Below are 26478 nucleotides of genomic sequence, written 5' to 3' on the forward strand. Positions count from 1 at the left end.
TTGGCTGATAGGATTAAGGAGAATCCTAAGGCGTTCTATAGGTATGTCAAGAACAGAAGGTTGGTCAGGGCAAGATTAGGGCCAGTTACAGACAGCAGGGGGAAGTTGTGTGTGGAACCGGAGGAGATTGGAGAAGTATTGAACCAATATTTCTCTTCGGTGTTCACGCAGGGGGACATGAATATAGCTGAGGAGGACATTGGGTTGCAGGGGTGTAAAATAGACAGTATTACGGTTGATAAAGAGGATGTGCTGGAAATTCTTGAGGGGCTGAAAATAGATAAGTCCCCTGGTCCGGATGGGATCTACCCTAGGATTCTCTGGGAGGCTAGAGAGGTGATTGCAGAGCCTCTGGCCCAGATCTTCAGGTCGTCATTGGTCTCTGGTGTAGTCCCGGAGGATTGGAGGATAGCGAATGTTGTCCCATTGTTTAAGAAGGGGAACAGAGACTTTGCCGGGAATTATAGACCGGTGAGTCTTACTTCTGTTGTGGGCAAGGTTTTAGAAAAAATTATTAGGGATAGGATTTATAGTTATTTGGAGTGTAATGAATTGATTAGAAATAGTCAGCATGGTTTTGTAGCGGGTAGGTCGTGCCTTACTAACCTTATTGAGTTTTTTGAGAAGGTGACCAAAGAGGTGGATGGGGGTAAGGCAGTTGACGTGGTATACATGGATTTTAGTAAGGCGTTCGATAAGGTTCACCATGGTAGGCTTCTGCAGAAAATGCAGATGTATGGGATTGTGGGTAATCTAGGAAGTTGGATCAGGAATTGGCTATCAGATAAGAGACAGAGGGTGGTGGTGGATGGTAAATATTCATCATGGAGTGCAGTTACGAGTGGTGTGCCTCAGGGATCTGTTTTGGGGCCACTGTTGTTTGTAATTTTTATTAATGATCTGGATGAGGGTATAGTTGGGTGGATTAGTAAATTTGCTGATGACACCAAAGTTGGAGGTGTGGTAGATTGTGAGGAAGGGTGTCATAGTCTGCAGGGAGACTTAGATAGGTTGCAGAGCTGGGCCGAGAGGTGGCGGATGGAATTTAATGCGGAGAAGTGTGAGGTAATTCACTTTGGTAGGAGCAACAGATGTGTCGAGTATAGGGCTAACGGGAGGACTTTGAATAGTGTGGATGAACAGAGGGATCTAGGTGTGTGTGTACATAGATCCCTGAAAGTTGGGAATCAAGTAGATAAGGTTGTCAAGAAGGCGTACGGTGTCTTGGCGTTTATTGGTAGGGGGATTGAATTTAGGAGTCGCAGTGTAATGTTGCAACTGTACACTACTCTAGTGCGGCCGCACTTGGAGTACTGTGTGCAGTTCTGGTCCCCGCATTACAAGAAGGATGTGGAGGCGTTGGAGAGGGTGCAGAGGAGGTTTACCAGGATGTTGCCTGGTATGGTGGGGAGGTCCTATGAGGAGAGACTGAGGGATCTAGGGTTGTTTTCGTTGGAAAGAAGGCGGCTAAGAGGGGATCTTATTGAAACATATAAGATGATTAGAGGTTTAGATAGGGTGGATAGTGATAGCCTTTTTCCTCGGATGGAGAAAGCTAGCACGAGGGGGCATGGCTTTAAATTAAGGGGGGGTAGCTACAGGACAGATGTCAGGGGTAGGTTCTTTACCCAGCGGGTGGTGAGGGATTGGAATGCCCTGCCTGCTGCAGTTGTAAATGCGTCTAGTTTGGGGGCGTTTAAGAGATCTCTGGATAGGTTTATGGACGAAAAGGGATTGGTATAGGCTAGTGGGTCATTGTTTTTGTAACTGGTCGGCGCAACATCGTGGGCCGAAGGGCCTGTTCTGCGCTGTAATGTTCTATGTTCTATGTTCTATGTTGACACTCAGGGCTTATTTTGACTTTGTACAATAGGGGCGGCACGGTGATGCAGTGGCTATCACTGTTGCCAGAGACCTGGGTTCGATTCCCAACTTGGATCACTGCCTGTATGGAGTTTGTACGTTCTCCTGTGTCGATGTGGGTTTCCTTCGGGTGCTCCAGTTTCCTCCCACAGTCTGAAAAATGCGCTGGTAAGCGCTAAATTCTCCCTCAGTGTACCCAAACAGGCGCCAGAGTGTGGCGACTAGGGCATTTTCACAGTAGCTTCATTGCAGTGTTAATGTAAGCCTACTACTTGTGACTAATAAATAAACCATTGTGTAAAACGGGTGTAGGCAGTCAGCAGCCCATTTCACATCTTATTTGTTATTTTCACTGCAGTTCCATACCAAGATTGTCAAGTTCTGCCTCACAAATGAAGAAAAATATGGTTAATTGGACAAATTACAGGAGGTTTGTTGATGGTACAGAACCTGCTTTCAGCATGAGTCAACACCTACTGGAGGGGCAAAAAGTGGAGAGAAATGGAAATAAATTGACATTAGGAACAATAGCTTACACTCAGGCACGCAGCACTCACACTATGTGACTTGAACTGTGTCAAGTGTGGTTGAAATTGAAGTTCCTCTCTACTGGGGAAGGCACCCACTTAAATTAACGGGTGATTCATGCGCAGCTTTGAAACAGCCTGTGCTGGAGACATGACGGCCTTTGTGGCAAAGACAGTTTCTCTTAAGAACTATAATCAGTGTCTGACAAGTCAACATTTTAGTTGAGAACACAGCCATGGAGCAGACAGCACATTTAAATGTGCGGACAGAATTTTAATGGGAATAATGAACAGTGAAGGTGGCGATTATGTGGAATACTTCAACAGAATGTGACAGGCAGGGAAAGCGGAGCTGGCTGCACAAGTCACCAATCGGCCATGATCAGATGCTACAGGAAAAATTGATTATTCTCCCAAATCAAGAACTCTGATCGTCTAATGTATTGAAGGAGGGAACTTGTTTGCCTCGATTAAACAGATTTCCGGCAATATCCTATTTTTGTTTTACCCAAGACCCAGGATTCAAAAGCAAGTTTATGAAAACCCAGCACAGAAAGTCTTAAAAGTGAGATATAAAATGAAAGGATCGCTGGAGTCGTTCTTTGTTTCAAACATAATCATGGAAAATGGCACTCAGGCACACTTACTTAATGTTGAGAACTCCTTTTATGTATTGCCTCCTGTGCCCTAGATTGGGTGGTATTAGCTAGGGCAGTCTGACACGAGGGAGTGATTGAGTGTTCTTATTCATTTTTAATAAAAGTTAAGGAGAGATGCCATGGGAACCACATACTCTCTGGTTGAATGCACCTACTACTATTACCTCTCCACTAGCTAAGAGCATCTTCTGAAAATTGAAACAGATATGCCTGATCCTAAAGGCGTTGCACCACGATTTTTAATATTGAAATAACAGGCTTCTATGAAGGAGTTGGGTGATTATCTGTTCGTGATGAAAGAGAGAGGCAAGGGTATACAAATAAGTTATGGTAAAAATGTAATTCCACCAAACTGTGCTTGAAGAAATTGCAGCCTCAGAGAATCACCACTACAAGTATGCTCCCTTTTGAGTGTGAATCCTCAGTGGAAGTGTAGGATTACTGCTGCCCTGAATTGCGTACAAATGTTTAACGCATTTGTAAGCCATCCTGTCCTACATTTTAAGTGGATGGGTTAACACCTGGGTTAACACAGAGGAATCTCATACAAACATATCAAACACTTGTTCACTAATATCGGAATAGGGTCTTTTAGGCTACTAGCTCCAGTTCCTGGAACTCACTGCTGAGGGAGGTAGTGGAAGCAGATACGGTAGTGATTTTTAAGAGGTGTCTTGACAAATACAGGAATAAAGCAATATGGTCCCCTGAAGGGAGAGGGCTTTAGTTCAGTCGGACAGCATGGTCGGTCAAGGCTTGGAGGGTCTGTTCCCATGCTGTAATTTACTTTGTTCTTTGTTCTATTAGAATAGAATCATAGAATCACTACAGCGCAGAAGGAGATCATTCGGCCCATCAAGCCTGAACCGACAACAATCCCACCCAGACCCCATCTCCATAATCCCAAGTAATTACCCTGCTAATCCCCCTACCTCGCTCGGGCGAGATCGTAAAATCCCGCCCGAGGCCAACGGAGATTTCCACTCTGGTAGGGTTTCAGTCTCAGGGTCAAGTTAGCCCGGCCAATGCACCTAACCAGCACATCTTTCAGATTGTGGGGAAACCCATGCAGACATGGGGAGAACGTGCATACTCCTCACGGTGAACCGAGGCTGGAATTGAACCCGCGTTCCTGGCGCTTTGAGGCAACAAACCACGGTGCCACCTGCAAAGTGTAAACATATTCCGCAGTTTTCACTCAAATGCCTTTGGTTGTCAGGAATAAACGTTAATGTTTTCCCTTTCTCAGAAGGATCCTGCTTGATGTCCAATTATCATGGCTTCTCTGAGAGTGATACAAGATAGATATTCCACACACAATGTAGTGATGCTGGTGGCTTTCCTACTTGTCAACTTTATCCATTTCCAAGAAGATTTTTGCATGTCATCACAAGGCACACATCAGCTTCCTTCATACAACATTGGGTCCCATTGGGTCAGCACCATTGCTAGTAGTGTGGTATGTGAGGCAACATCAATCTTTTATGGTGGCACAGTGGTTAGTGCTGCTGCTTCACAGTGTCGGTGACCTGGGTTCGATTCCTGGCTTGGGTCACTGTCTGTGTGGAGTTTGCATGTTCTCCCCATATCTGTGTGGGTTTCCTCCAGGTGCTTCCGTTTTCCTCTCACACTCCAAAGACGTGCTAAATTCTCCCTCAATGTACCCGAATAGGTCTCAGAGTGTGGCGACGAGGGGATTTTCACAGTAACTTCATTGCCATATTAATGTAAGCCTACTTATGACTAATAAATAAAGTTTAACTTTAACTTTTTTTTAAAAAAAACGAAGCGTCCAAATCCAGAGTTTATTAAAACTTGGTGTTTTGCTGCGAGCAAAATTTCAGTCACTTTTAAAGCTGTATTTTTCAAATTAAAGTGGGGAGATATTAAATTTGAGAGTTTTACGCTGGGTGAGAGCTTTAATCACTTTTAAACATGAGCGAGATGCAGCCAGTAAGTGCCTGCTGTTACTGCAAAGATCACAAGAAAAGCTATCAGCGGAGAAATTGGATGCTTTAAAATTTAAACAGCTTGAGGCTGTAAAGTAAGCAGTCAATATTGCTGAAGCGTGACCCACCATGGTGCAACAGCCAAATCTTCCCCCGAGCCAATGCGCCCAACGTCAAGTTTCTAAATGACTCAGAAACATCTCCATTGAAATTCTTTAGGGATGTCTTCAAAGTATGCCCGATGAGATAAACATCTCCCCATCTCATCCAACCGTAGAAGTAAATCATCCCCAAACTCAAGGGACTGCCCAAGAAGTGACAGACACTGCTGAGTGTTATCTGATTTGAATCTGTACACGATTTCTTTTCTATTTAGTGATTTACTTTGCAAGTTATTTCAGAAGGAATGTACAGTGCTGCACAATGTTTCCATCTGTGCATTGTTTTTTCCCCAGGCAGGAAATGTTCAATGGAATCTAACTCCTATTCCTATGGGATTCCTATGGGAACCCATGTGTTATGACGACCACAAAGGCCACAGGGGATCATCAGTAGCTCTTCCCTCGGGCTTCATGGAGCATGAGCTGCTTTATTGAGTAAGAGGAGGCTCTTCCAAAGGGAAGCTGCCAGTGGGGGTTTTTTTTAAGCTGATAACTTTACCCAGGCCGGAGATGTAGGTCCTGAGGTGAAGACTGTCTGACTGTAAGCCATGGGAACAGCCTCTTTCTTTGGTGCACAATAAAGAGTGTTGGAGACCGGAAACTGGCATTTGACCATGAGATATAGGAGCAGAATTAGACCATTTGGCCCATCGAGACCCCACTCTCATCTTCATTTCTGCCCCCCCCAAGATATGCCCTTTTCCCAATTACATCACAGCCTGCCCCCAATCGTGTCACCCCCTGCCCCTAATGGTGGTATATCCTGTCCCAAATGATGTCACATCCTGCCCCCAATAATGTCACACCCTAATCCCAATAATTTCACACCTTGTCGCCAATGGTGTCAAACACTGCTCCCACTCCCAAGGGCATGTGCAGTTCAAGTGCTAAATAGTTAGTCTTCGTTTGTCAATGTTCCCCCCTCAAGAATTAATGGAAGTTATTTTACATTCCCAATTAATATCGCTAAATGTAAATGATGTAAACATCTTTAAGTAGCTTGAAAGGCTTCATATAAAGCTTCCCAGATGTACAAGGCAAGTTTTTTTACACAGAGTGGGTGGGTGTCTGGAACACGCTGCTGGGTGAAGTAGTGGAAGCAGATACAATAGTGAGTTTTAAGCAGTGTCTTGACAAATACATGAATAGGATGGGAATAGAGGGATATGATCACTGGAAGGACAAGGGGTTTTAGTTCAGTCGGGCAGCATGATCGGTGCATGTTTGGAGGGTCAAAGTGCCTGTTCCAATGCTGTAATTTCCTTTGTTGAAATAACTTGCGTTATATGCAAAAAAATTTAAAATCCATTTTATATTGCGTTAAAAATGTGAAATCTTTAAACTCAAATTCCATTGTTACTCAATTTAAATGTAATTATTTAAATATTTTTTGATAAAGCAAAAATAGTTTTAAAGTTTATTTATTAGTGCAACAAGTAGGCTTACATTAACACTGCAATGAAGTTACTGTGAAGATCCTCTAGTCGCCACACTCCGGCGCCTGTTCGGGTACCCTAAGGAAGAATGCAGCACAGCCAATGCACCCAACCAAGTGGGAGGAAACCGGAGCACTCGGAGGAAACCCACACAGACACGGGGAAAATATGCAGACTCCAAACTATGAAATTTAATTTTTAGAGGATGTTTTTTATAGAAGAGAGGCCAGTTGTGTGAAGACGTATTGGCTGGAATTCTAGGGCTATTCATGATGACGGGATTTAGGGGGAGGCGATGGCCTAGTGGTATTATCGCTCATCTATTAATCCTGAAACTCAGCTAACGTTCTGGAGACCTGGGTTTGAATCCCACCATGGCAGATGGTGAAATTTGAATTCAATAAAAGATATCTGGAATTAAGAATCTACTGATGACCATGAAGCCATTGTCGATTGTCAGAAAAACGCATCTGATTCACTGATGTCCTTTGGGGAAGGAAATCTGCCACCCTTACCTAGTCTGGCCTACACGTGACACCAGAGCCACAGCAATGTGGTTGACTCAAAAACTGCCTTCAGGCAACTAGGGATGGGCAATAAATGCTGGCCAGCCAGCGACACCCATGTCCCATGAATGAATAAAAAAAATTCTTCGATCCTAGTGGCAGCGCACCCCCACCCCCCACCGTGGGTTTCCTGTTAGCACAAGGTCAACGTCAATGGGAATTCCCATTGAAGCGTCAGGACCAGAGAACCCCACTGCTAGCAAACAACGTGCCACTTCCCACTGGTGGGAAACATGCAACTGGGAGGCCGAAGAATCTCAGCCCATTATTTGGAACGATTGGATCCAAGCACTTTTATATCTCCACAGTGTTAGGGCACAGCCCAGTGTTTAGATGTCCATAGCATTAGAAAGCACGAGGTGAGGAAAACTGAGAATAAAGTTGCTGTTGAGAGTAAAACCAGGTCTTACCTGGTGGGATGAAGAGGGTCCCTCGGACTCTGCCATTTCTGACTGGGATCCTGTTCACCCCTTCTTTCGTCAACTAGCACTGGTTTATGGAAACAGCCAAAAGCTGTTCTGGGAGTGAGTCACCTCTCAACATTCAAATTAAAAGCAGGACTATAAACAAATGGAAGGTTTAATGACTGCAGTTTTAATCTTTATCCAAAAACGTCAGTCCAAGAGTGACTGACACTTCATTCTAACCCTTTACCAGTTGCAGTCCATAGTAGAAGACAGCAGCTATTGTTCTGCAAGCTTAAATTTCCCATGATGTCTTGCAGATGCCTCATCTGTCTGCAGATGTCTATATCAGGTCAATTAAAAATCTTTCTGGCATTGTGGGGTGAAGGCAGATGGGTTCCATGTAGATTAGTTACCTGGGATGGAATACAGAGCACCAGTCTGTAAAATATGCTGCAACATTTACTGCAAACTGGCTGCCAAATTCTAGCTGAAGGGATAGGCTTCCAGAATCATCCTCTCTTTTATCAGTGATTTGTAATGCATGGGTTCTCAAGCCACTGTCATCAACTTCTGGGCAGCTCTGGCCGGCTCCTGGTCACTCCTGCATCACTCAGTCTCCTGAGTCACTGAGCCGAGATGTCAATGCGTCCTGGTCTTCAGCCTAGGCCCGGCTTCCTGCTCAATGAACCACTCCAGGTTGACTTATGCACGTCAAACTCTTTCCATTGAGTGGTTAGCACTGCTGCCTCACAGCACCAGGGACCCAGGTTCAATTCTGGCTTTGGGTCACTGTCTGTGTGGAGTTTGTACACTCTCACCGTGTCTGCGCAGATTTCTTCTGAATGTTCCTCTTCATCCTCTCTAACCCTCTCCTGTTGTGAACTCTGACACTCATAGAATCCCTACAGTGTAAATGGAGGCTATTCAGCCCATCAAGTCTGCACTGACTCTCCGACAGAGCATTCCACCCAGGCCCTTTTTCCTGTATCTATACATATTTACCCTGCTAATCCCCCTGGCCTACATATCTTGGGACACTAAGGGACAATTTAGCATGGTCAATCCACCTAACCTGCACATTTTTGGAGTGTGGGAGGAAACCAGAGCACTCAGAGAAACCTGTGCAGACACAGGGAGAAGATGCAAACTCCACATAGACAGTGTCCTAGCTGGGTCCCTAGCAACGTGAGGCAGCAGTGCTAACTACTGTGTCATCCTTCGCCACTCGTTCTTTCTCCTTTTTCACTTTCCTGGCCACGGCTTTGGTGGGAGACATCACTACCAGCGCAAGGAAGACAGCAGCGGCGGCAGTGACAGCAGGCGGGTGGGTCTGGAGCCAGGGTGAGGGCCGCAGTGGGGCCTCAGTTGACACCACGGCTTTGGCTACTTCGGCAGGAGGTACCGCCTTGGCCACTTTGGTTGTGTCTTTCTTCCTGATCTTGTGTCTTTTGGTGAAGAAATCGTCGAGGTTCTTCTCATCCTGTTCAGTCATGCTGGTGGGACACTTCATTTGGAGGAGGAACATGGTTCTGGTGGGTTGACCATTTAATGAACATTCATAAGATGCAAGTGAATGTAAATGTGGTTCCTGACATCACTCAGTGGGAAACTAAACCCAACTTTAACCTGCCGAACATCAGGAGAACAAAATTCCAAACTGCTTCTCTGATGGCAAAAGCTGACCTTGTGAGTTGATTTGATTTGATTTATTATTGTCACATGTATTAGTATACAGTGAAAAGTATTGTTTCTTGCGCACTATACAGACAAAACATACCGTTCATACAGAAGGAAAGGAGAGAGTGCAGAATGTAGTGTTACAGTCATAGCTAGGGTGTAGAGAAAGATCAACTTAACGCGAGGTAGGACCTTTCCATTTATGTCAAATTTAGTTCCCCCCCACCCCGCCCACTGCAATTCCCATCTCTAGTGGGAGTGGAAAATTTCACCCTCTGTTTTTATGTCTCCACAGATGCTGCCAGATCTGCTGGGTGTTTCTGTCTTTATTTCAGATTTTCAGCATCCTCTTGCCGTATTTTGATTTTGAATTGATCTGGGATGCTTTCTGCTTTTGGGATACATTTGCTGTTCTGGGTAAAGACAGTTAGCAACTTCTTTCAAAACACTGGCTTTTAATTTCAATCGACTTCTCTCAGTCTCCCAGTGTAATCTAGGGAGGACGTTAGCAGAAATCCTACAGAAAAAGCGTAAGTGACAATTCCCCTGGAGTTCTGCTAATCTCTCATTGGACAGTGCAATGGACCTTCCAGGAGAGAAGAATTCAACACAACTTAAAGTAAATTCACTGATTATCTTGCTTGCACCGTCACTTGGCATAGAGCAGCATATATACATTTTAAGTTAGTTTAAGTGGTACAGGGTTGCCACCTCTCGGATGTGGTCGTAGAAACCCTACAGTGCAGAAGGAGGCCATTCGACTCATCAAGTCTGCCCCAGCTCTCTGACAGGGTATCTTACCCAGGCCCAGCACCCTGCCCTTACCCATGGCTAAACCATCTAACCTACACATCTTGAGACACTAAGGAGCAATTTAGCATGGCCAATCAATGTCAATGTCTCCCTCAATGTTAACAAAACAAAGAAGATAGTCATCAACTTCAGGAAGCGTAATGGAGGGCATGCGCCTGTCTACATCAATGCAGAAATGGTTGAGAGCTTCAAGTTTTTAGGTGTCCAGATCACTAGCAACCTGTCCTGGGCCCCCCATGCCAATACTACAGTTAAGAAAGCCCACCAACACCTCTATTTTCTCAGAAGCCTAAGGAAATTTGGTATGTCTGCTATGACTCTCACCAACTTTTACAGATGCAGCACAGAAAGCATTCTTTCTCATTGTATCATAGCTTGGTATGGCTCCTGCTCTGTCCCAAACCACAATAAACTACAAAAGATCATGATTAAAGCCTAGCCCATCACTCAGACCAGCCTCTCATCCATTAACTCTGTCCACACTTGCCGCTGCCTCAGAAAAGCACCCCGGACATTCTCTCTTCCACCTTCTTCCATTGGGAAAAAGATATAAAAGTCTGAGGTCATGTACCAACCGACTCAAGAACAGCTTCTTCCCTGCTGCTGTCAGATTTTTGAATGGACTTTCCTTGCATTAAGTCGATCTTTCTCTGCACCCTAGCTATGACTGTAACACTACATTCCGCACTTTCTCCTTTCTTTCTCTATGAAGAGTATGTTTGTCTGTTTAATGCACAAGAAACAACATTTTTCACTGTATACTAATACATGTGACAATAATAAATCAAATCCATCAGCTTAACCTGCGCATCTTTGGACTGTGGGAGGAAACTGGAGCACCCGGAGGAAACCCATGCAGATACGAGGAGAGCTGCCAAATTCTGGTGATGATGTGGGAATGCCGGCGTTGGACTGGCGTAAACACAGTAAAAAGTCTGACAACACCAGGTTTTAGTCCAACCGATTTGTTTGATAATACTCACAAGCTTTCGAGGGGACTGCCTCTTCGTCAGGTGAATGGAGAGTCTGGTGAGGCAGCAGTGCTAACCTCCATGCCATCGGGCTGCCCCTGTTAAATCAAGATGTTAAACTACATCTCTCTCTGCCCCCTCAGGTAGATGTAAAAGTTTCCACAGTACCACTGGAAGAAGAGCAGGAGAGTTCTTCCTGGTGCCATAACCAATAGTTATCCCTCAGCCAATACCTAAAGGGAATGATATGGTCTTTTATCTCATTGCTTTTATCAGACCTGGCTGTATTTAAATTGACTGCTGCATTTCCTACAACAGTGATTCCACTTTAAAAGTTCCTCATTGGCCTCAAAACTGTTGGGGACATCTTGAAGTTCTGATAGCTGCTGCATAAATGCATGTTTTTTTAATGTTTGAATTGCCATTTGGACTACCTCAAATTTGGCAAAATTCTGCTGGCAAATGTTACTAATGTTCTGCAAGATGGTTTTCAACATCACATCCAAAAGATGGCAACCTGGTACACTTAAATGACATTAAAATACATACAAGCCACCCTACACCAAGTGACGACGACAAGATAATCAGTGAATTATTTGCTTATGTTGGAACAAAATATACTCTTTTTATACTGACATACAAACTTATAAGTACATACTTATATATACTTATATACAAAATATACTCTTTTTATACTTGCACTGTTTTTGGCAAAGTCTGCACTTAGTTTCCACATAACTTCAGCATGTTGAAGTCCCCTGTGTTCCTTCTTAGTTGAACTATAGTATAATTTGAACAATTATTTGCTTATGTTGTAATAATATATACTCTCCCGGAATGTACAACAGAGAAGGAAGCCATTCGACTGTTGTGTCTGTACTAGGTCTCTGCAGGAACCAATCACCTAGTGTCTTTTTCCCTTAGCCTTGCCAAATTTTCCCCCTCAGATAATGATCCACATGAGACATTTTGGGAGTGAATTTCCACAGGAGTTCTCCTTGCCATCCAACATCAATAGAAGAACTACGTAAGTACTAGAAATCCCTGCTGCTTCTTAAGGAGTGAAGGAAAAATCAACAGCTTACCAAGGACTCTGGTCTATACAAAACAGCACTAACAGAACAATCTTAGTACATATCCAAAGAACAAAGAAAGTTACAGCACAAGAACAGGCCCTTCGGTCCTCCAAGTCAACACTAACCATGCTGCCCGCTGAACTAAAACCCACCCCCGGGGACCATATCTGTCTATTCCCATTCTATTCATGTATTTGTCCAGATGCCCCTTAAAGGTCACTATTGCATCTGCTTTCACTACCTCCCCTGGCAGCGAGTTCCAGGCACCCACCACCCTCTGTGTAAAAAAACTTGCCTCGTACATCTCCTTTAAACCTTGCCCCTCGCACCTTAACCTTATGCCACACCTTCCCCCCCCCCCGCCCCAGTAATTGACTCCTCCACCTTGGGAAAAAGCTTCTGACTATCCACTTCTTCTATCTACTGTCCAGTTGGCAAATTGCTTTTTAATTACCCACTCCACTTGAACAACTGATTTGTTTGTATTTTACATGGGGTTACAGGAACAGAAAAAGGCCAATCAGCATTGAGTCAGATTGACATGTTCCTCATTTCATTTCTCTGTATTCCTTGGCAGCACGCAAACTTCAATCTCAGCTCTGAAATTGCAACTGACCTAGCAACCAGAGCCTTTTGTTGGAAAGAATCTCGATTTCCACTAACACTTGGAACAAAAATACTTCCTGATTTGACTCCCAACTGGCATAGCTGTAATTTTAAGACTATTGTTACGACACGGAGGTGGCTTTTCCTTCTGCTCAAATTTGGAACCACTCAGAAGGATATACATTACCTCATAATCTTGTACAAGTGTGTGCGAGGTAGTAGGAAGTTATTGGTTTTGGTAAATTAAAGCAGGATCTGACACTTTCTATCATGAACAATTAACAGAACTTTATTTTTTAAACTAATGACAACCTTATTCAAACAATTAAGAAGCAGAATAAAATCCCAATAGAATGCTGTTTGAATACTACAAGACTTATTCAGGAATAGTAGAATAAATCATTACAGAATTTGGTCACTCTCAAGAAAAATACAAACAGGTGTCTTTGGAAATGTGACCTTTTTTCAATGAGGCTCATGTCTGGAATACTTTCTGGGTTGGTATCTCTCTCTATTCTGAGGGTGGTTTTATAATGACATACTTGAAACTGCAGGATTTACATGACAGCCATGCCTACCCTACTTCTGACGTAAGAAATGGCAAGCATACTCTGACAGTTAACTGTCATGTCCAGGTTTATATACTTGGAATTACCTCACAGAATTCCTGTGATCTGAGTGGCTTAAGGCTGTCAACAACCCTCACATTTGAATTCCATTGGTTCTGTGTCTCTGCAGGCTTGCTTTAAACTCAATGGTCCAATTCAAAAGTCTGTTTTGGTTAGGCTGGAACACTGACCTGCTTCTGCAGCCTGCGCTTTGCAATTTAAACAGTTCAGTATTGAACCCAAAAACAGATTTCCGTAGGCACTAACATAATCAGCTTTTAAAGAGACAATATCCTGTTATTTCCCCTTTAGTGTTTTACACTTTTTATAAACTCAACTTCACAACTTTTTTTTCATGCAATGTGGGCATCACTAACAAATAATGCCAACGTTTGTTGCCCATTGCTAATTTCTAACAGATATTTCAAGGTAGTTGAGAGTCAACCACATTGCTCTGGGTCTGGAATCACACATAGGTCAGACTGGGTAAGGATGGCAGATGTCCACCCTCCAGGACATTAGCGAAACAGATAGGTTTTTAAACAATAATCAATGGTAGCCTCACTATCAGCATTACTGAGACTAGCATTCATTTCCAGATTTATCAGTTGAGTGTAAATTCTACAGCTGTAATGGGATTTGAACCCATGCCCCCAGAGCATTAACCTGGGCATTACCAATGACATTACCACTATGCCATCACCACCTCCCTGAATTACGTCCCTAATGAAATTCTCTGGGTTGGAAATGTTCCCAGCACACAATCTGAATCTGTCAGTAAAAGAGGAATTTGGTTATCTAAGTCTCTAATACAGCCTCAACCGAATTACTGTGGAATAAATACACATTTTCACATCAACATTATGATGGAATACTCACCACTTGCTTGGATGGATGCAAACTCAACAACAATAAAGAAGCTTAATAAAGTTTCAAAGTTTATTTATTAATGTCACAAGTAGGCTTACATTAACACTGAAATGAAGTTACTATGAAAATCCCCTGATTGCCACACTCTGGCACCCATTTGGATACACGGAGGGAGAATTTAGCATGGTCAATGCACCTAACCAGTATGTCTTTTAGGCTGTGGGAGGAAACCGGAGCACCCGGAGAAAACCCATGCAGATACGGGGGGAATGTGCAAACTCCACACAGACAATGACCCGAGGTTGGGAATCAAACCTGAGTTCCTGGTGCTGTGAGGCAGCAGTGCTAACCACTGTGTCACTGACCAAAACACTGCACTGCTCTGGCCCAAACTCGTTATCCAACATTTTCCTTAATGCCACAGGTGCATTTATCCATCTATTAGGTGCACTGTAGTAATACCCCATGCTTATTCAGACAGCAACGCTCAACTCCAGTTTGTGAGATGGACAAGAGCAGCAATGTCATGGGAATACCGTCAGCTGTAAGTTCCCCTCCATGTTATGTGCCACTTTGGTTTGGCTACATCCTGCCTTTCTTCCATTATTGTTGCATTAAAATCCCGGATTTCTCTAGCTAGCACTTTTGTTGGAGAACCATCACCATAAGGACTGTGGTAATTCACATCGAGAGTCATCATCAGCTTCTCAGGGTAACATTGGGAAGGACAGTAAATGCAGTTTAGCCAATATCATCTATGTCCCAAGAACAAATAAAATATGACCGTCTCACTAATACTGAGCAACAGTTATGTGTTTTATATCTGTGTGTGTGATCTTTAGCTGAATGAAACCCACTGTGTGCTGATTTATCAAAGAATAAGCTCACCTGCTAGAACACCTGCCAGGTACAGCAGTCCAATGCGCATAATCCCATGGACCATCTCGAGTGGCACCCCAATCATCAGCTGCAAGAAAGCATTGAACCCCAATTGTTCCAACCTGTGGTAACCACAAGAGCCTGTGTTAAAGTCAGACTTGTTACGAGAGGGTTTGTAGACATAAACACTGATTCAATCAGCTCAATTCACAATTATGTTTCATTTTTGTTAAAAGACCTGGGGGGGGGTGCAGGGGGAGCAATTTTCCCCCAAAAATTCTAAATGTCAAATTCACATAAAAACTGGAGTAAATCCCACTGGTTTTCAGCAGGAGTTCAAAAATAATCTCCTAGACACCGTGCACTACACTAATGTCTGAATCACGTTAAAATTCAGTCGGTGAGTCCTATTCCCACTCGAAGGGTCGGCAGCATAGTCGGCCGTTATGCATGTGCTGATCTGTCAGTCCTGAGTTCGGCGCATGCACTGTAGCTCCAGACTCCAGCCTCTCAGTCGCTGGCCAGCCCTGTGACCCCGCAACGTTGACCATGCAACTCCCCCCTCCACCCCATGGCCCAAATACCTATCTCCTGGACTTGTCCGGCCAGCCTTGACGCCCCCCCCTCCTGCCTGCCCCTATCTCCCGCCCCCACATCTCTTCCCCCACTGTCCCCCATCAGCAGTGCCAAATCCTGACCCTCCCCAGCAGGCTGTTTCCCCTCCCTCACCTAGATGACTAGCCCCAATCACTGGCCTGCCTCCCTCTCTCCCCCACCAATCCCTACAGTACAGAGGCAGCAGGACCCCCACCAACTGCGCCCCTGAGGACCTGACACCAAGCAGGTCCCAACACCCAGCAGGCCCTGCCCCCCATTAGGCGTTGCTCCCGCCCCCTACTTGGCACTGCCCCTGCACCCGATCTTCTAGAGGCCCAACTGCCTCCCTGCTTTCCCTCCAGCTGGGTCGGGCCGCCAGCTTCCTACAATCGGGGAGCTATAGTAATCCTCGCTGGAATTCCCGCATTCCAGCGGGAATTACCATAGCTCCCCACTTGCAGGGGAGACTCCAGTCCCAGGCCCGCTAATGATATTCAAATAGCATTTAAACGAGAGGCCGCATAATTAGACAGCACCGGAAATCTGCGGCTGGAGATACGCAGAGGCCCAGACATCCAGCGCAGATTGTGTGAAACGGCTGCCTTCCCAGCCCGCTGCACAGTGGGATGGGAGAATCTCCCTCCCCCTCCCGAGGGTCTACAGCTACTGCCATTTTATTAAACTATGATCTCAGTGACATGCAAAATTTAGCAGCAAAATACTTATAATGAATGTCTTCTTAAAATGCAAACGATTCTTGGGCATGACCCACAGCACTCCTTCCTAGTGGCGCCTGTGTCAGGGAAATGTATATCAGTTACTGGCCCCGCAGTTAGATACCAGTAACACAGCCCAGGTTCACTTCATGCTTGAGCCTAATTTGTGGGACCGGTGCTAGCATCTGTTCTACACCAGCCCAATGCCACTCTCCCAAAATGCTGACCAGCCAATTCCACCAGATTACAGTGTAGCATTGATTCCGATTGATCAATCCTAACATGGAGTGAATGGGTCAGATTTGGCTGCAGTGGGTCATTGCTCAGCATGTCCCATTAGTTAAACTTTGTTGTACTGTTTTAACATAAGAACATAAGAAATAGGAGCAGGAGTAGGCCATCTAGCCCCTCGAGCCTGCCCCGCCATTCAATAAGATCATGGCTGATCTGTCGTGGCTCAGTTCCACATTTCCGCCCTCTCCCCATAACCCTTAATCCCCTCTCTTATCAAAAACCCATCAACCCGCGTCTTAAAAATATTTAGCGAGGTAGCCTCCACCACTTCAACGGGCAGAGAATTCCAGAGGTTCACCACCCTTTGAGTGAAGAAGTTCCTCCTCAACTCCGTTCTAAACCGCACCCCCCCCTTATCTTGAGGCTGTGCCCCTTAGTCCTACTATCCTTTCTGAGCAGGAAGAGTCTCTCCACCTCTATCCTATCCATCCCATTCATCATCTTATAAGTCTCAATGAGATCTCCCCTCATTCTTCTAAACTCTAACGAGTACAAGCCCAATTTATTCAGCCTCTCCTCATAGCTCAACCCCCTCAACTCCGGCATCAGCCTAGTAAACCTCCTCTGCACTCCCTCCAAGGCCAAAATATCCTTGCGCAAGTACGGCGCCCAAAACTGCACACAGTACTCCAGCTGCGGCCTCACCAATGCCCTATACAACCGCAGCAAGACCTCCCTACTTTTATATTCAATCCCCCTCGCTATGAAGGCCAGCATCCCATTAGCCTTCCTGACCACCTGCTGCACCTGCAAGCTGGGTTTTTGCGACTCATGCACAAGGACCCCAAGGTCCCTCTGCACCGTCGCCTGCTGCAGTTTTTCGCTACGTAACAGTTTTGTGCACAAAATTGTTGAAAGCAGGACTGGATAATGACATGGGTGGCATTTTACATCCTCCCTCAAGCAAGACCAGAAACTCCCGCCCTGGGTCAACGGACATTTCCGTTGTCCGTCCCTCGCCTGCTCAGATTCCATGGCTGGCAAGGAGGTAGAATTCCAGCGATTGAATTTAAAAGGATGAGGACAGATCAAATTGAGGTATATAAGTAAGATTTTAAAAGGTATGGATAAAGCGGATGCTTCCGTTTGTGGGGCATTAGAGGACGAGAGGTCATAGTCTGAGGATAAGGGGCAGCAAACTTAAAACAAAGTTGAGGAGAAACTGCTTCTCCCAAAGGGCTGTGAATCTGTGGAATTCGCTACCCCAAAGTGAGCAAATTTAAGGAGGAGTTAGAGAGATTTTTAATTGGTAATGGGTTGAAGGGTTATGGGGGGGAAGGCAGGAAAATGAGGATGAGGAGCACATCAGCTATGATCAAATGGCGGAGCAGACTCGATGGGCCAAATGGCCTAATTCTGCTCCCATATCTTATGAACTTACGATGGTGAAGGCAACAGGATATGTTGGACCACCAGTACATTGCAAAGCCAATAACTTATAAAGATTCTAGCCTCATAGGATAAATAGAGCGTGGGCCAAGAAGGAGGGTCAATTAGAAAATGGCCAGAATTTTATCGTCCCTCCCGCTCAGCTGGATATTATGGTCCCACTTAAGTAAGGGGCAATTACAATGGCTCACCACGTCTGCCAGGAGGTGGGTGGGATTGCGGGGGGACATGCTGTGACAAAGCCATAAAATCCTAGCCTATGTGTATACAGTGCCAAATCGGATATGGGAAGTGAACAAAAAACTCACATTTGTATAGCACTTTTGCATTCATATAGCACTTTCAAAAATGCAGTGGTCATGAAAAGTACTTTGCAGCCAATAAACTACTTCCTTTGAGCTATAGTTGCTATTGAAATGTAAGAAACACAGGGAGAGCCAAGTGTGAGAAATAAAAATTGGATTAAAAGGGAAAGGAGAAAAAAGAGACAGATAGGAAAACACAACAAAAGGTAACGGTGGCACAGCGATTAGCACTGCTGCCTCACAGCGCCAGGGAGCCGAGTTCAATTCCTGGCTTGGATCACTGTCTGTGTGGAGTCTGCACATTCTCCCCGTGTCAACGTGGGTTTCCTCCAGGTGCTCTGGTTTCCTTCCACAATCTGAAAGACATGCCTGTTAGGTGCATTGACTCAAACAAGTGTTGGAGTGTGGTGACTAGGGGAATTTCACAATAACTTAATTGCAGTGTTAATGTAAGCCTTATTTGTGACAATAATAAATAAACTTTATTTAAGTTTAAAAATTGACATTCTAAAACCTCAGGTTTATGAATGAATGGAACTCCAGATAGATATTGGTTTATTTTCTGGACAAGAGAGGTTGATTGACAATCATTAGCAATTATTTAGTCATTAAAATATGCAAGGCTCTAATTATTAGTCATTATTTTCTGTAGCAATTTAATGAGAAATTAATGTGCAAATTTCTTGAAAAGCATGGGGAGGTTAAGCACAGCACACCATTTTAGTGGAGCTAAGAACAGAGCAATGCAAATTGCCCAGCAACTACTAATGGCTCACAATTCATGGGGTATCCCTTCCTCACTGCAGGTTGTTGATGATTTGCACATTAATGATGGTGTGCATCATTCAGTTGCTGTTATTTGCTCAACAAAAGCATGCCCAACACGTTTAACCAGATCTCGGGGTGGGGGGTGGAGAATAACTGGTCCTTCACTGCAAGGTAGTGGGCAAACGATCAGAAAATAAAATTAAAAAGATTCTTACAAAACAGACAGAAAACAAATCTAAGCCTGATATTACAAATATGATGGACACTATGGAGGGAAAGATAAACAAAAAAAAATAGGGAAACTGAAAAGGGGATTATGGAGAAAGATTAATGGAGAAAATGAAAGGATATACCAGAGGATTTCCTAAACACATTAAAAATTTTAAAAACTCATAGAATCCCTACAGTGCAGAAGGAGGCCATTCAGCCCATTGAGTCTGCACCGACCACAGTCCCACGCAGACCCTATTCCTGCAACTCCACATATTTACTCCGCTAATCCCCTGACTCTAGGGTCAATTTAGCACAGCCAATCCACCTAACCAACGCATCTTTGGATGTTGGGAGAAACCAGAGCATCTGGGGGAAACCCATGCAGACACAGGGAGAATGTGTAAACTCCACACAGACAGTGACCCAAGGCTGGAATTGAACCTGGGTCCCTGGCGCTGTGAGGCAGCAGTGCTACCCACTGTCCTACCGTGCTGCCTGTAGATAGAGGAAAAATAAATCATATGAAGATATGGTAGAATTACTATGATTAGTTCGCATATTTTGTGACAGAAGTTTGCCATGGTGGAATAAAAAATCATTAATAGAGGAGTAATAGAACAACTGGATAGGACATTGCAAATCGAAAGATACTAACAAATTTATTGGTGGAAATTGCAGCGGGGAATACAGGGGTTCAGGATTTCCACTGAGCTGGGAAGACTCAGCGAACCTTTAAAAGCTGCAGGCGGGATCCAGAACTGGAAATTTCACCCCCATTTCTGACATGCAATCTTTGCAGGTGGGGAAATAGGTGGAAAACCCAAACCAAACAGTGTCATTTGAACCTGGTGCTAAGTTCAAACAGATCCAATTATGGTTGTTGCAAAAGCAATGACCTATTGTGTGGGAATCACGAATTGATGGAGTAAACAAAATGCTCTTAGGAGCGGATAAGGTATGTGTACAACTGAAGTTTTGTAACCCTGACTCTTTACGCATCAAAAAAATAGGCTGCAGCTGTCAGTGAGAGTTAAAAAAAACTCTCCTGGACTGCTTGATTGATGGGCCTAGATTAAAAATAGAAGTAGCAGCTAATCATGCAGTTTCAATAGACCTCTTTGTTGACATTTCCCAAGGGCCATTATTACATCACCATGAATCTTTAGCTGAGTTTCGAAAGCTACTATTATCTCAGCAGGGGGTTCTGAGTTTAAATAAGAGCATAATAAATGCTGAAAATCTGAAATACAAATAGATAATGCTGTCAAAACTCAGCACCATCCCTGAGGAGAGAAACAGAGTTAATGTTTTGAGTCCATATGACTCTTAATTAGAGTTAAAGAAAGGGACAAATGTGATGGAGCTGATACAGTCTAAGACAAGGTAGAGCCGGTGGAACAAAGTAGAAGGTCTGAGTTCTGAGTACAGTTTAATTGACAACTTAAAGAGGCTATTAATAACAACAAAAACAGAAAATGCTAAAAAATATCAGCTGGTCTGACAGCCTCTGTGGAGAGAGAATACAGTAAGAAGTCTCACAACACCAGGTTAAAGTCCAACCAATTTATTTGATATTAAACTCACAAGCTTTTGGGGTTTGCCCCTTCGTCAGGTGAATGGAGAGTTCTGGCCTCAGACAGAGCATATAACAGCACACACAGTTTACAGAATACTGATTAGAATGTGACTCTTCATGCTTACCCAAGGGTCAGAGGCCGAATGCGTTCTCCAAGACGGCCTTCACGACACATGACAGAGCAGAGTCGCTGAGCAGAGACTGATAGCCAAGTTCCGCACACATGAGGATGGTCTCAACAGGGATCTTGGGTTCATGTTGCACTACCTGTAACCCCCATGACTTGCCTAGGTTTGCAAAATCTCACTTACTGTACTGTCTGGAGACAATACACATCTCTGTAACCTAACGCTCTCCCCACTCACATTGTCTGCATCTTTAAAACTTGAATAGCAGGTTAGCTGTGAAGAGTCACATTCTAATCAGTATTCTGTAAACTGTGTGTGCTGTTATATGCTCTGTTTGAGGACAGAACTCTCCATTCACCTGACGTAGGGGCAAACCCTGAACACTTGTGAGTTTACTATCAAATAATTTGGTTAGACTTTAACCTGGTGTTGTGAGACTTCTTACTGTGTTTACCCCAGTCCAACGCCGGCATCTCCACATTGAGAGAGAATAAAGCCAATGTTTCGAGTCTAGATGACCCTTCACTCTGACAAAGAGACATCTAGACTTGAAATGTTGGCTCTATTCTCTCTCCATAGAGGCTATCAGACCTGGGGCACTTTTCCAGTATTTTCTGGTTTTGTTTCAGATTTCAGCACCTACAATATTTTGCTATTATCTTGGAGGCAATTAAGAAATTAAATGTATTTGATGTGGAGTCAAAATAAAAGTTTATTTATGGAGGTGATTTAAAAGCTTTGAATGAATTTTATCAATGGAAGTTTTTCACTATTAAGTGTTTTGGAGTGAGAACTGTATTAGACTGTTAGAAATTTATTTTCATCTCCACATGGCTCCTAAAGTCCAGTTATGGTTCATAATTGGTGAATGGCAATGGATGTGACATGAGGGGTTGGGGGTGGGTGGGGGGAGGATGGAGAAGGTGTTGGGGTGTGTGAAGGGTGGGAGCTAGATGGACTAACAACTTCAAAACAATTGGAACGAAGTCCCAGATAATCTAAGTTGTTCCTTCTAACCAGCCCACCTCAGCACTCACTCACCCCAATGGCTGCCTATGGTCTACTTCCAGGGTCAACAGGCCCAACTCTAACCTGCAGCAATCTCCCTCAAATAATAATCACAGGGGAGATGATGGCCTAGTGTTGTTATCGCTAGGAACTCAGCAAATGTTCTGGGGGACCGAGGTTCGAATGCCACCACGGCAGATGGTGGAATTTGAATTCAATAAAAAAAATCTGGAACTAATAATCTACTGATGACCATGAAACCATTGTCGATTGTCAGGAAAAACCCACCTGGTTCACTAAGGTGCTTTAGGGAAGGAAATCTGCCGTCCTTGCCTGATCTGGCCTACATGTGACTCCAGAGCCACAGCAATGTGGTTGACTCTCAACAGCCCTCGGACAATTAAGGACAAGCAATAAATGCTGGCCAATTAGCAACGCCCATGTCCCATGAATGAATGATAAAAAAAATCACATGCTTCAAGGTACTGAGGCAGGTGTGACAAGTTGGGAAATGTCCCAACTTGAGCTACCACCTTGGTAGCCAAAATCCGGCCCAATGGCAAACATGGTAAAATACTAAAGCAAATCAGGAAGGAAAGGCCATATTCTTCCCTTTGTCCTCACATGTGGATTTTTTTTTGCCAAAGAACTGGCGACTTTCCATAGTAACACCTCAATTCAAAAAGAGAGAAGTCATAAACTAGATCATTATAAACCAGCCAATTTAACATCAGCAGTGGGCAAACTTCAGAAGGATTAAAAGGATTAAATTAATACTCAATTAGAAACGCATGGATTAATTAAGGAGAGGCAACATAAATTTGTTAAAAGCATGCCTTGTTTGGCGAATTTAACAGGGTTTTTTGATGGAAAGCAAATTATCAACAAAGGCAATGTGCGTATAGATTTTCAAACGGCTTTTGATAAGTTCATTGCTAAAATTATAGCTAAAATTAAGATCTACTGTATTAACAGGAATTTGGCAACATGGCTGGGAACTTGGCTCAAGGACAGACACCAGACAGCAGTTGTTAATGGATATGTGATTGATGAGATGTTAACAGGGGTGTTGGGGTCACAGTGAATATACATAAATGAAATGAGCATAGGTACAGCAAATACAGTGCCAGCATTTGTACAGGACACCCACATAGATAGTGTGGCTAATTGCACAGAGTGCCAGCAGAACTTCAGCAGGACATGGGCAGATCAATGGTGAAGGAAGATCCTTGCATTTTCAAGGCAGGTCAGAACACTGGCATTGAGTCCAGAATGCTGTGTTCATCCCAGCATCCTGGTAGTTCAGCATTAAAGAGGGAAATCCATAAGAAATTCCCAAAACAGGGGTCAGTTTTAGGCAGGACATTAAGGATATAGAGAGGGCAGGGGCCAATATTTATTGGGATGATAAAGACGGTGTTTATTAAAAAGGTACCACAACCCAGATTTCTCCATCATGGCAAAAATAGCAAAGCGGTTGAAAATAGTAAGTACTGCCCCCAAAAATGACCAGTCCCGTTTTAACAGGGCAGAAATGCCTTTTCACGCATGTACATTTACATGAGGCAGCTGGCTATTTATATCATCAGGTGCTTTCACTGAAGTGGGATTTTGGTAGCCCTGGAGTGTGAAATGCAAAGTTCAGATAGATTAAAAGTAGGTCTGAATTTTATGGATTAATTTGGACAGTCAGGGTACCCCATGGGAGAGGTAAGGTACCCCTTTGGATCTGGCACCAGGGACACCACTGGGGGAGATAAGGGGTGTCCTATGCTGGAGATAATTTGCACAATGGGGTAGATCAGGCATCCTTTGTGAGGAAAAAGTTGTCCTTTAGAATTGGTAAAAGTAGGCATAAAGGTGTATAAACTCATTACTTCAAGCTCATTGGAACTGTCAACAGATCTGTCAAAATCAACTGTCTGAACTGTCAAAATTATCTATCCAAGGGACTTGTCAAAACTGTCAAGATGAGCCGTTAAAAGGTACCTTTCAAACTGTCAAGGCATTTAAAAGTCCTACCCTTTAAATTTCTGAAAGGAATGTCCGGAGTTTTAAAAAAATGTGATTGCATGCTATTTCACTCTTGTTTGTTGACATGAGCCTGAGAATATCCATCATTGGATTAGTCCTATATGACACATTTCACAACCATCCATTTGTATAGGAGGGTGCCTTCTATTTCACAGTTTGATCGATAGCCACAAGAGTCACAGGATTGTTTTGATACTATTTGGCCCATGGTATTTGCACTGTCCCTCCAAATGAGCATTATGATATAGTGCTATTCTCCTGCCTTTTCCCTCAGTGCCCTCAGTGGGTACTCAACTCCCGCTTAAGGGCCGCAGGGTATTGCAATGGCTACTGACCTATTGGCAAGTAGGGGACTCACAATACCGTCAGCTTTGCATACAAGCTGTAGGAGGGAGCACATTCTGGGGAAGACACAGCCAGACTGAATGTGGGTGTCACTCAGCAATTCCAGTTCCAGTAATTTGGAACACGGTGGGAATTTGGTGCAAAGGATATGTTTTTTTTTCTTCGCTTTCTAACTTTTTAAACCTTCAGAGTGGTCTTGCCCTGCTGCAGCAATAAGGGCATAAGGGACAGAACTGACTGGTGAGTAGTGGGTAAGAACTTACTACTTTTATTTATTCACATCAGAAGTAGGCTTACATTAACATTGCAATGAAGTTACTGTGAAAATCTCCTAGTCGCCACACTCTGGCACCTTTTCAGGTACACTGAGGGAGAATTTAGCATGGCCAATCCATCTAATCAGCACGTCTTTCGGACTGTGGGAGGAAACTGGAGCATCCGGAGGAAACCCACACAGACATGGGGAAAATGTGCAAACTCCACACAACCAGTGACCCATGCCAGGAATTGAACCCAGGTCCTTGGCGCTGTGAGGCAGCAGTGCTAACCAAGGTACCACTATATTCTGTAGTAACAAGGACCAGGGAAGAAGGGCCACAGAATAATTGATATTATTTGATGCTAAGTATCTTCTAAAGGTTAACTGATGGCAGGAGAGCCCAAAGCCGTGGTATGGTCCTAGTGTTCCACTGGGAGGCCGGGAACATTTCCAATGCCTGGGACCAACATGTGTCCACGAAGTGTCTGCAGCTGCAACTCCTGGAAGCCCGGATTTCAGAGCTGGAGTGGCATCTGGGGACATTATGGAACACCCACAAGGTGGAGATTATCATGAAGAGAGGTCTAGAGAGGTGGTCACACCGCAGGCTAAGGCTCCACAGGCAGGAAGGGAATAGAAGACCACCAGGCAGAGCAAGAAGTCTAGATAGGCAATGCAAGAATCTCCTGTAGCCATTTCCCTGCAAAACAGATACACCACCTTGGATACTGTTGAGGGGAATGGCCTCTCAGGGGAAAGCAACAACAGCCAAATTTGTTGCACTATGGTTGACTCTGCTGCACAGTGGAGGAGTAAAAAGTGTGGGAATGCAATAGTTATTGGAGATTCAATTGCAAGGTGAATAGACAGGCGATCCTGTGGCAAACGAGATGCCAGAATGGTATGTTGCCTCCCTGGTGCTACGATCAAGGGTGTCTCAGAGCATTCTGGTGGGGGAAGGTGAACAGCCAGTGGTCATGATACAAATGACACTGATAAAAAAAGCAAAGAGATCCTAAAAGCAGAATATAGGGAGTTAGGAAGTAAGTAAGGAAAGTAGGACCTCAAATGTAGTGATCTCAGGAGTACCACCAATAAGTACTATGTGCTAGTCAGTGTCGAAATAGTAGGATATATTAGATTGATATGTGGCTGAGAGATGGAGTGAGGAAGAGGGATTCAGATTCCTGGGACATTGGGAGCAGTCTGGGGGAGCTGGGAGCGCTACAATCTGGATGGGTTACATTTGGGCAGGACTAGGACTGATGTCTTGGGGGAGTATCTGCCAAAGTGGATGGGGAGGGTTTAAACCAAAATGATAGGATGATGGGAACCTACACAAGGAGTCAGAGGAAGGGGAAATCAAGGACAAGAACAAAATGCAGAAAGGGGAATAAGAAAAGTGATAGACAAGAAAAGGGCCAGAATCAAACAGGGCCGCAGTGGCAAATAGTAGGAACGGAACCAATATTGCTAAAAAGACAAGCCTTAAGGCTTTGTGTCTTAATGTGTGGAGCATTTGCAATAAAGTGGATGAATTAATTGTGCAAATAGATGTAAATGGGTATGATATAATTGGGATTACAGAGACATGGCTGCAGGGTGACCAGGGATGGGAATTGAATGTTCAGGGGTACTCGGTGTTTAGGAAGAACAGACAAAAAGGAAAACCGGTGGAGTTGCATTACTGGTTAAAGGGGAAATTATTGCGATACTGAGGAAATATATCAGCTCTGATGATGTGGGATCTGTCTGAGTAGAGCTGAGAGACACTAAGG

At 44.1% G+C, this 26478-nt stretch overlaps 1 protein-coding gene across 4 annotated transcripts in view; it reads right to left on the reverse strand.

Moving 5' to 3' along the window:
- Positions 1-26478, reverse strand: part of rhbdl1 (rhomboid, veinlet-like 1 (Drosophila)) — a 261415-nt gene that overhangs the window by 65656 nt on the left and 169281 nt on the right. For all 4 annotated transcript variants that reach the window (XM_080206154.1, XM_080206155.1, XM_080206156.1 and 1 more), the window contains one exon: positions 15078-15190. In XM_080206154.1, the coding sequence (XP_080062280.1) occupies positions 15078-15190 (113 nt within the window). The remainder of the gene's footprint in view (positions 1-15077; positions 15191-26478) is intronic.

This window comes from Carcharhinus amblyrhynchos, chromosome 18 (genome assembly GCF_965287045.1).
Source record: "Carcharhinus amblyrhynchos chromosome 18, sCarAmb.v2.hapA, whole genome shotgun sequence".
In the NCBI taxonomy this organism is placed as follows: Eukaryota; Metazoa; Chordata; class Chondrichthyes; order Carcharhiniformes; family Carcharhinidae; genus Carcharhinus; species Carcharhinus amblyrhynchos.